General features: G+C 35.3%; 1 protein-coding gene across 2 annotated transcripts in view; it reads left to right on the top strand.

Moving 5' to 3' along the window:
* The first annotated feature begins 380 nt into the window (after positions 1–380).
* The window catches only part of LOC122002663 (glutamine-dependent NAD(+) synthetase-like), a 31062-nt gene continuing 19274 nt past the window's right edge, over positions 381–12168 (top strand). Inside the window, exons 1-5 of one of the 2 annotated variants that reach the window (XM_042557927.1) lie at positions 381–660; positions 924–1133; positions 2615–2920; positions 5233–5456; positions 6659–6762. In XM_042557927.1, the coding sequence (XP_042413861.1) occupies positions 940–1133; positions 2615–2920; positions 5233–5456; positions 6659–6762 (828 nt within the window). In that variant the 5' untranslated portion in view covers positions 381–660; positions 924–939. Of the gene's footprint in view, positions 661–910; positions 1134–2614; positions 2921–5232; positions 5457–6658; positions 6763–12168 lie in introns of both variants that reach the window. The other variant, XM_042557928.1, reaches the window with a different exon arrangement.

The following is a 12168-nucleotide window of genomic DNA, read 5'->3' as shown; positions in this document are numbered from 1 at the left end:
GTGGAGCAACTACATTGAGTTGGTACCCGAATGGAGACCGTTTGATACTTACGTCGACCTTGGTGTTGGTGTTCCACGTCAACTCGGCTATACTATAGGACGACCTTCCATGAAACTTGAGACATCTAGTATAGGGCTTGGTTGATTTTGATTAACTATTTGCATCACAGAACAATTACATATTTGATCATTTCTTGCCTCAATTATGATTTTACCTCTGGGACTATGGTGTAATGGTAAAGCATTCAAGACATCATTTATGATAAACTTATAAAAAATTTTTCTCGACGAGTATTTTTTAATTTATCTTTAGTGATTAGTGAAAAAAAATCATGACTTGTTGGATTTATTTACTTTTTTTTAATTTTTCGCCTGTGCCGAACTCACATATTCCATCAGTCTACCCCCATTCTCGTCTTGGGCAAGGGTTCCCGCTCCCTTCGTGGTACCTTCTCAAGTTTGCTTCCCGTCCAGGACGCTAAATCCCGTCCAGGTCGAATTCCTTTTTAAACCCGTCCTGGACGCTAAATCCCAACATTTCTGTAATTTCCCGTTCCTTGCTTCGCTTGACGCTACTGCCGCCGCGAGGAGAAGGACAAGCGGCTAGAACCGCCGGCGAGGAGGGATCTCAACTACTCTTTCTGCCTTCGCCTACAACCGGTAGAGTCGCCTTCCTTCCTTCCTACGACACCTTATCCTCCTCCATACAGCAGATCTGTGAAACTGCTAACGTATAGTCTTTAAGAGAATTTGGCCCTTTTTATTCTATAAAAGAGGATCTTCACCCCTCGTGACATCTTATTGGCTTTATTAAAGTTTTTCGCCTTATCAGATTTTTTGTTGTAGAATTTTTTTCCTCTGTTATATCATCACGTTATTATTATTATTATTTTTTGTTGTCTCTGATTAGGATTTACCTACAGGTTGAAGAAATTCAGAATGAGGCTGTTGAAGGTAGCAACATGTAATCTAAACCAATGGGCCATGGATTTTGATACCAATCTGCGGAATATCAAAGAATCAATCTCCAGGGCTAAAGAAGCAGGAGCTGTTATCAGGATTGGCCCAGAGCTCGAAATTACTGGTTATGGTTGTGAAGATCATTTTCTAGAACAGGACACAGTGACCCATGCGTGAGTCCTCTATATTTGTAGGATCGTAGTTCTTGGTTACAATTTAATTGCATTTGGGCAGCGTTATTTTTAATAATAACCATTTGATAAAACAATTCTGTTCTCGACATCCTAGGAAATTCCCTCTCAAAATTGAGAAGAGTTTTTTGTTTGGCTACATTATGATGGCTGAACTGATATTTTATTATAGGTACAATAAATCCAAGTACTAATATCATTGATTAGGACCTCGTGATTACTTTGACCAATTGAGTTTATTACTTTGATATGTGTAAAAAGGATTTTGACTCACTTTTGTAATATACATATAGTCTTTTTCATCTTCAAGAATGAACCGTTTCTTAGTATAAAATAGAGTGAAACTTATGAAAATGTCAGAAAATTTTTAAATAAAAATTGATAATAACCTATGCTAATGTTTGATTTCAGTTATCAAGTTTGGAATAAATAGATCTTTCAATGTCATACAGTTGTATGAATAACTAAAAGAATAGAACATGTGAATTTTAATGAGACATTGATTTGTAATATTGAACTAAGTGAAATGGTGGATAGCATTGTAGAGCCTTTACAATTTCATAAAACATGATACCTAATTGAATGTTGAGAACATGTTAGTAATAATGACTAAAGATGATTAAAATTAAAACGGTCTCTCACTCTCTCTACTTTCTACGAAGAATTGTTGTTGGGAAACTTATATGGTGAATGGTAATTTAAGCTTTCTGCCTTCTTTAGATGGAACCTAATTCCAAATTAATTGGGCTTTTCTTCTTGTAGGAGTTTCCAAAGTGGTACACCCAACTAGTAGGTCAATCGTTCTAGTGACTATTCAAGTTAGCTTGATAAAAAATTTTGAATTACTATATACCAGTCAGCTAACCAAGTATTTTTGAAGTCGTGCTAACATAAAATGACTTAATCAACACTGTTTGTGACTATGAAAAGCTATTCAAGTTCCCACGGGCCCAGTTGGCTAGAGGGTAGCATATTTGCTACAATGTGGCAGGGATCTTGGCGGTTGCATGCCTTCGGGGAAAAACTCCTCCTATCCCCTAGCCACTTGGTGGTCGGTTATAAGCCGACCCTGCGATTTACCTCCTTCACGTAACTTAGGGAATGACTGTGAGGGGCGTCTAGGGTGAGTGTAATCACCTTTGCTACAATGAAAAGCTATTCAAGAATTTTTGTACCTCACTGCATGAGTGAAACATTAAGTAGTTTACATAGTTATTTAGTTAACATAAAATGACTTAATCAACACTGTTTGTGACTATGAAAAGCTATTCAAGATTTTTTTGTACCTCACTACATGAGTGAATGTTAAGTAGCTTACATATTTATTTAGTTAATAATTGATAAAATAAATGATCAGAAATTGTTTTAGAGACGATTGGTTTTACTGGGCATAATTGCATAGTGGATGTACCGTGCTTATAAATCTTCTTTTTAACTAATCAAATTTATACAATTGTCTGCAGATGGGAATGCTTAAAAGATATTCTTCTGGGGGATTGGACTGAAAACATATTGTGTAGCATAGGTATGCCAATTATTCACGGTGGTGTTAGATACAATTGCCAAGTTTTCTGCTTGAACCGAAGAATACTAATGATCCGACCAAAGATGTGCCTTGCAAATGATGGAAATTACAGGGAATTTCGTTGGTTCTCAGCTTGGACTCCTAAGGACAAGCTAATTGAGTTCCAAATCCCCATAGATATTTCTGAGTCCCTATCACAACAGTCGGTGCCATTTGGCTATGGCTATATTCAACTTTTAGATGTGTAAGTAGCTTGTGGATGATTCTTAATCAAGTAGCATGATGTTTATCTTTTTACTGTGTTTTCCTTTTTACTGCATTTTCCTTGATTATACGTGTAGTTGTTATTTTATAATGTAACATCTACTTGCTAAATGATAGGTTATAGTAAAACATATTTTATTTCTGCAATTTTTCTGTGTTATTTCTAACACCCTCTCCTGGTTTTATACACTTTAAAAGTTGTATTTTTTATGCTGTCACTCCTTTGTAAATACTTGGCTTATCTATGATCAATACTTAACTGGAACTATTGGGTATTTATTATAATTCTACATGTCTAGCCATTGCTTGGTTCAATTTGGGGATTGTTTGTCCAAAAGATGTTTTTCTTTATATCATTACAGTTTGACATTCCTTGATGGGAGAAGTATATATTTTAATGGTAGAAAGCTGAGTTTCCTGATTAAAACCATAGAAATGATGCTAAAATATGCTTCAACTGTCATGAATCGATGATGACAATATAAATGAGCATAGGAATGATCTAAATATAATCTGATATAATCTGATAATAAAATAATATATAGGTAGAAGGGACTAGCTGAGGGGTAGCCCTAAGAATTAATCCCTAATCAATGTTGTCTAGGAGCAGCCAATTCCTAGGATCTCCCATGCATCATCTTCCCCATTGCAGTTTGTACTGTGCGCTGTGCTCGAGCCATGGTTTCTTTCTGTTGGTCTTCAGATCTGGGCCATCTGGCCACCACCTATTCCTGTTATTGATTTAACTGCAGTGAGGCTTCTTAATTGCAGCAACTACTAGCAATGTACTAGATCCAGTGTTGTAGATTGCATGGTAACTTGTGGCTTTGGCCAATCCAGCTTGGTCTAGAGCTGTCCTCACATCTGATTTCTACTGTGGCTAATTTCTATTGTTGATTGATCAAGTAGAACTGAAAGGGAGGTCATGATGATATGGCAGTTCTACTTTTTTGAGAAGTACTTCAAGAAGCCTTAACAGCAGCTATATGGGGCTGTCTCTACCCCACTTTTTAATATAGGAAATTATAATGCCGTTGGCACAATAATCTACTCTCATCTTTTCCATTCTGAGCAGCAGTCCGACTCATGGAAAGAAAGCCTAGGCGTGTTGCATCTTCTTTTGCATCAGCTGTCAAGATCACATGTAGATTTTTTAAGAATATTGCTTCCTTCCATTCAAAAAATGGATTTGACTACTTCAGCTTTCTTATCCAAAACTCCTATGACTTTTTTAATAGTAAGCCTTTTAGTAGTAAATGCATTGTTTCTATAATGCTTACTTCAATCCTAAGCTTCTCAAAATTACTTGTCTCAATCCATGACACCCTTAGTAGCAAAGAGATTTTAGCACCTGTGTGACGATTGACTCTGAGTTAAATACCACCAATATTTTGTCTTATCAATATCTCTTTTGCATATATCACTAATCGGTAAAGGGAATTGATCAGGTCACTCCTTTTTGTGTCTACTACACCTTAGCAAACTAAGGAATTGTTTCCATTTAGGGTGGCAGCCAATCAAGTTGACTTTATTTCCATTTAGGGACAACAACGGGTCAAGTACCAACATATTGTCATATTTAGATTTTACCCAAACCTGTATCTGTTTAAACATTCACTATCTGTTCCGGCTAGCATGTGTTTCATATGATAAAGGGGTACCAAACCTGTTGGTACCCAACATAAGTGGCTTGAAGATAAGGGCACTTATGTGTACCTGACTTAAATGAGAAAAATATGTGGGTGCCTATGGATACCGGGTGCCTACAATTTTAAGTGTACCTGAAGATCTGAATCCAATTACAAGTATAATCGGATACCTAAATTGACATAAATAAGTTGGGTGCTGGATATATGATTATTGGCGATTACTGGGTGTTCATTGCCATCCTTATTTCCAGTTAAGAGTTACTAAACATGCTTTTTTGCATTGTTTTCTTTGGTCCAATATGTTATTTTAGGTTACTAGTCATATGATACCAGATTTTGACCGCCAGATTTTGGTTTGGTGTGTATTTGTTGTAGAAAATACCATTATTTAATTAAATTTTATGTTGTCGAGCTTGTTAGTGGGAATTAATTCTTTTCTCAGACTACAATCTGGATTGACTTTTTTGACTTTAAATATTCTCTGTCAAACTGATCGTTTGAGCCTATATCTCATTATGGTCTCATATGCTAGTGTTTTTTAGATGAAATCAGTAGTAATGAAACCATTTTGGTCATACCAAATATAATGTCAGACAACTGCTTATTGCTAAACTGTTTAGTTTCTGTCATGGCTTTTTATCAGATCTATTGCTGCTGAAACATGCGAAGAGCTTTTTACAGCTAATGGTCCTCGAATTGCATTAGCATTGAATGGTGTTGAAATTTTTACTAATGCTAGTGGAAGCCACCATCAACTAAGAAAGCTTAATCTCCGAATGGATGCAATTAGAAATGCAACACGTTTTTGTGGAGGTGTTTACGTGTACAGTAATCACCAAGGATGTGATGGTGGTCGCCTTTATTATGGTGTGTGATCTATCTTCTTGAACATTAATCTCTAATTTCTCTATTCCTGTTTTTCATGGTGATGTTGTTTGTTAAAATTACTTAATAAAAATATTTTGGCATCTGCTTTTACTATTTCCTAAACTGGATCTATGTAAAGTTTGACATCCTTCAGCATTTTTCTGATGGATGCAGAATGCTAACGTTCTAGTGGTTGACAAAGGAGAAAAAAAGGAAGGTAAGAACAACAAAGTAAACTAAAATATTAACCAGGAATGGTCAAGGAAATGAAGAACAACAATGTAATCTAAAATATTGACTAGAAATGGTCTTATCTCCTATTCTCATCGATAACAGTTAATCAATGTCAATGTCATTAACTTAGGAATACTTGAACTACTAACTGCAAAGAAAATCTCTATATGATGAAGATTTGAAACTTGGTAAGGTTGTATTCATAGATTTATTTATCAGCTTGGACATGATAGGTGGGGCTAGAGTTGGTTACTAATTTTGACCATGCTATCTATTGACCTACTATAAGTTGACTACTTAACTACAAGATACTTTGATTTTCTATCTATGGCCTCTCTTCCGTCAGATCACATGGATGACTATCTGTTTATTTCACGAAGGCAGAAACAATGGTGGTTGAAGACACTGATTGTGTTGATTTTCTTCTAATTGAGTACCATATTTGTCATAACTTTTTCCAGTGTCAAGCTTGTAAGGAACTCTCCTGCTTGTAAGGGAAGGCGTGGTTCTCCAAATAATTGCACTATGATATATGGACCAATTTGCTTGCGGATTGCTATGTATCTTATAGTTCCTTAAACATTATTTTTCTACTTGCTGCTATATTAAATGACCTTATCAAGCAATAACTGAGAAAAAGATTAGATGGTTTTACCAGAGGTTTGTGCTTACCTTTTTCCCATTTAGCTTATTAGTTTATTTATATTTCAGGGAGGAATGCCACTCTCTAAAGCAGTATATATTTTTCTTATACTTAGATAAAATAGTTTGCCTACTCACTCACACAATTTCTCCATCTTTTAATATTTCATGTTCTGTCTACACATCGTTGCAGATTGTAGTTTGATTTGATCAATTTTTTCTTGCAATTTGATTGTTGTTGTTGCTTTTTTTTGTACAGAACTTTTTGCTCTACAACAGTGAATTACACTCGATCCTTTTTTTTATTTAGCATCTTCTTCTAACAGATGGATGTTCTTGCATTGCTATAAATGGTGACATTGTTGCACAAGGGTCTCAATTTTCCTTGAAAGATGTTGAGGTTTCAACTGCCATTGTTGATCTAGATGCCGTAAGTTGTTCTTTCCAGTAAATATTATTGTCTTTCTTTCTAGCAGATTAGCTATTGGAACATTGTTGTCAATCTTTGTTGTAGACTTGTAGGAGAAAAAACTGTCAAGATAATCAACAACATAGATTCCCTTTGGTTACCAACTTTGATTTTAACTAATTTGAAATACCTTCAGTGGTGTCAAGAAAGACATTGTTGACGCCCCCGAGGCTATGGTGTAGCGGCAGGACATCCAAGTTGTCACCCAGGCACCTGTGGTTTGATCCCTAACTATGACGCATTTGCAGAAATTTTTCCTCAAATAGGGCACGCAACCAAGAGATGTTAGGCTTTTGGGCTGTCTGCAGCGAGCGCTTCCCGATTTACCTGGGTGGCCGGTGGGAAAATTCCGTGGGGTCGGGCCGGTCACCTCAGGGCTACTTGGGTTTAACATTTTTTCAAGAAAGACATTGTTGATACTTCAAGTATTGTTAGAATGCAAGGCTGTCATGTCATCTTAGTCTAGTCCCACCTTGGATCAGATGAACTTCTCAAGTTGTCTAGGACATCATAATAGAATTGAAATTAGAAATAAAAAAAGAATGCTATGTAGAAAAGTATGAGAGATGTAATGAGAAAGAGGATATGAGGTGCTACATTTATCAGTTAACTTTCTTTGGAAATAGGGAGGTCATGGTCTGGGGAAGAATCTAGGACCATGAAAGATATTGGAAGAGAAACCGAGCCCTGAGGGATGATTGTGACTTCGCTCTTTTGTCCTACTATTGGTCTTAGTGGTTGTGACTCTGGTCTTGTTGCATATGTAGTAGGAGATGGACAATGTGGAATAGTTAAGAATGGTGGTGTGGCTGAAAAGAAAAGGAGTTGATTCAAAAGAAGTCACATTTGCAGAGATGAGGACATATTGCAATTCAAGAGAGTAACATTGACACTCCTTCATGTGGTAACTAAGAAAATTATATTTGATAAACCTAACATGCCAAAGAGATGAATAAAGTTGGATACTCAGGCATATATGGTGCCAGTATAGTGCATCACAAGGAAAAGAAGGGTGAACATGATTTGACAATATAGAAGTAAAGATAACATACAATTTATAAGATAACATGCATACAGTGCAATGAGTATGACATTTTTTCAAAACTTGTGAGCAACTCTCATTTAACCAATAGTGTCTGAATTGTCTCAACTAAATGTTAACTTTCAGCAACATTATCCTTTTAGTGTGCAAGAAGATAAATGAAGGATGCCCTACCCTAATAGAAACGAGCAAAATGTATGTGAAAATGCTCCTTGACATTGCCACTTCTTAGAGTCTTAATTGACACACCAAATAAATATCTTATCTAAATACGAAAGGAATAGAAAATGGAAAATATTTTGGAAAATTCTCTAAATAAGAAAATTTATGTCATTTGCAAAGCATCTAAAATTAAGTTGTAATCATATTTGACTTGGACTCAAGTATCAGAGTGCACCAAGCAAACAAAATCAGAAACATGTTTGTGGATACTGTTTTTTACCTAATTAGCAACATCATGCCCCAGTGGGTTGCTGCGACAATAGGCATGGTATGATACCCAGGACAACCATGCTACAATTTGTCTCAACACTTGCTAAGTCAACCAACCACGCAAAAACGACATGGTTTTTCAGAAAGATTACTTCTAAAATTCTTTATTGTATGAAACTATAACAAAGAAAATCAACTTACTAACTACCAAATGAAAGTCTTTATACTGCTAGTGATAAGTAAATGTAACACAAACAATAAAATATATACAGGTAACGAGAAATAAATGATACTAAAAAAAATGTTTGAAATCCTCAAAAAAAGATCGTGAAATATCCTGAGAGCTTCCACATAGATGTTGTTACATCTTACCTACCTGAACCTAAGTTTCTGCTTGTGACTGTAGAGTAGCAAGGATAAAACAGTCAGTAGAGAAAATTGAGCAAGTCAAGCATCATGATGGATGACAATAATGTAAACAACAAAGTGAATATCGTGCAATGAACTGCAAGTTAAATAACTACTTCATGCAGAAAAGAAAATAACTACACAAAAAATGCAAGCTACAAAGTACCAATCGATGTGTGTATTTTGGTGTGAACCCTTGCATTTTCTTTCTGTGATAATGAGTGGTGCCTCCAACACATACATTACTACCGAATTAGCCTGAGCGTGCTGCATCCAACATCATTCTCACCAGCAAGCCAAGCACAGTTGAGGTGGAAAGAAGCCAGTACAAATTGCTAATGTTTCACCATCATCTTAGTGGGACAAAGCACCCATCTACATATAATTCAGCAGCCACTAAAACAATTTGCATTTGCAAGAAAGTTGTCCAATTGTAATTTTTTGCCTTTGGCTTACCATGTTCTAACCTAAATTGCATCACTTAACAACAACAAAAATAAGCATGCATTATACATCTAAGATACAACAGTAATATAACAATCAGAACATGTGTTGCATATAAATAATCAACATTAATAACAAGTTATGAATTTGTCTAACATGATGCTTATGTTCAACAACAGTAAATTGAGTTCAACAAGAATTATACAAGCGATTCATGCAGCCAAATAATAAGGTAACATCGGGACTTCCTGTAAGGATAGATATATAGTATGACACCACTCTTTTATGAGTTCTCTTGATTTGACGAATGAGGAAAAAGGGAATCTATCTTTAATATACCTTGATTTACATAGTATGATGCCACTCTTTTATGAGTCCTCTTGATTCGATGAATGAGGAAAAATGGAATCTATCTTTAATACACCTTGATTTACCATGGATAACTAGAAGTAAGCTACTATGGTTGGATGAGTGCACTCTTCTGTTGTTGAACACTCAATAAATTCTAGATGGAAAATAACAAATAATAAAACTTCCAATCATTATAATGCATACAGACCCAAAATCACATCAAGGGCTAGTTTATGTTGCTCTCTCAAGGAAAACGAAAAGGGATGAAGAGGCCACTACTTTGAGGAGAGGAGGGTCTATCGACATTTGCTAAAAGGTCAGCCAGCTAGAGGTCAAATGGTGGCACATGATGGAGCAACAACTACTCAAACATTGGGCGACTACCAACCAACTTCAAGCGACGACAACGTCGTCAAGGTTGGCCAAACAAGATCAGACAAAGGGAGCGGGAGAGCTTGAAGGTGCTATTGATGGTTGGTGGGGTATCCTGTATGAATGATGACAGACACAATACAATGAGTAAACAATAACAGTCAGAACATTGACAGTGACTATGTGTGGTGGTGTGCAGTGATGACAACAAGCGGGCGCTTTGGGGTCTTGTACTAAGCAAGAGAAGAGGGACTTGCACTAAGTTTAGCAGGAGAGGAAGAAGGGGTGGTTTTACCCGCCAACTTAACCAGTCCTTGAGTAGAGGGGGGCATGGAGTGGCGCCAAATAGGGGAAGAGGGAGGAGTTACGTGCAACTTGTGGATAAGGGAGAGTGGATGGCTATTAAATAACACAAGACCCTAATTCAAAAGCTCAATTAGTGGAACCTATTAAACTTGGTTCACCACCGGCTCAACCATAAATTTTCGATTTGAAATCCATCTGACCCTAAGTTCAAACTGAGATTAAGTCAATTCTCACCCAACCACGATATACATCCAATCCCTAAAACTAAAATAATACCAACAAAACAACTCTTAGAATATTTGGTTCAGCAGGAAAATTCTTATTTAATCTGAATAAAAAAATCTGATCCTCCCCAATTAGATTGATTTAAATCTTATTTAATGTTCTAGAATACAGGTAAGACTCTCACTCTAGGCTCTGAAGACTAGAAAAACTGTAGAACATCTTTTGTATATTTTGTAGGCTAACTTAATTGATTGTAAATCAGGAGCGAAGAATCTACTAGTAGATAGACTAATTGTATTGCCATGCTAATTGATATAAGTGAATTGTAGTAATATCTCTCATGCTGATTGAAATCAAGAAGGTATCAAGTGATACCGACCTTATCTCATCTAGTATGAACTAAACAAAGAGGAGAGCACCAAAGAGGAAGATATTTATATTTTGGCAAGCAACAAAGAGGAACAACAAGAAGTTGAGGAAATGAAGGTGGTGACACAGGTAGGTAGTCCTTTTATTTTTCCCAACCACACGGGATTGGTAGTTGTGACTTTTCCAGAGTTGTGAGAGGACAAGGGATCGTGTATAACATGGATGGCACAATGAAGGGGAGCTATGTATGGTAAGGTTGGTCTAGGTTAGTTTTTTAACTTATTATCAATATTAGTAAGTTCATGTTAGCTTATCTTATACCATTATGACTTATAATATAGATTTTAGGTAATAAGTTTTATTAATTAACACTGACTTATTAAGTAGTAATGGATAATTTTATAATTTATTTATAAACTTATGGTAATTAAGGTATCAGTTATAAGTTATGCCTATAAGTTTATATAAGTATAATTATATTAATTAAGTTATAAATTATAACTAAATTATATATATAATTATATTAATTTTAAGTGGATTAGTATCAATATATTGATTTATTAAGTATGCTTTTAATATTAAATAAAATTAATATTAGAAACATCTTTACCTGTTCGACTTCTATAATATCTAGATATTGTAATCATCATATCTATAAGTATTAGCAAGTTATATTGTTGCAATTTATAAATTTATATCAATTAAATGGATTAAATATTTATAATATTATAAATTTTATATCAATTAGATGAATTAGTATTGATAATAAACTATATATTGAGATAACAAATGAAGTATCACGGGTTATAGTTAGTTCTGGATACGGAGATTGTTTGACAATATGTTAGAATTAAATATTTGGTTTTAATGACATGTTGCTACAAATGGTTTATAAGTATAACACAAATTCTTGATTGGCAACGTGCAACATGATCGGGACTATCTTAGTGCTAGGATCATATTTTTGAAGAAAAGAAACAAATAGGAAGGGTATAAAGGCACAAAGTCATCATAATTCATCTCGGATGTTTTGATGAAATCACATCATTTTGTCTAGTAAGTGAAATTCCAGAGTACTCTCACCCTGGACAAAGGCAGGGAAGGAGCCATAGCTGTCGTCCATCATTGGGAAGTCAAAGCTAGAAACTGTGAAAGTAACAGGGCTCGTAATGGTTTTTGACTTAGCAATTGACAACTTGACATGGATAACTTAGATGACTTTCCATAATGACAAGTCCTGAACCTTTCCTAACAACCTATTGTGTTCTTTAGAAATTAAATTTGGAATCGCAAACAGAACTAAACATTATTGATTCCAAATTCAATTTTTCTGTTCTTAAAGGTTTAGATTTGGATCGTAAACGATGCTTAACATTATTGATCCAAATCCACCCATGTTACAAATTCGATTAAATATT

The sequence above is a fragment of the Zingiber officinale genome, chromosome 7A, assembly GCF_018446385.1.
Source record: "Zingiber officinale cultivar Zhangliang chromosome 7A, Zo_v1.1, whole genome shotgun sequence".
Taxonomy (NCBI): Eukaryota; Viridiplantae; Streptophyta; class Magnoliopsida; order Zingiberales; family Zingiberaceae; genus Zingiber; species Zingiber officinale.
This window is presented reverse-complemented; position numbering and strand designations above follow the sequence as displayed.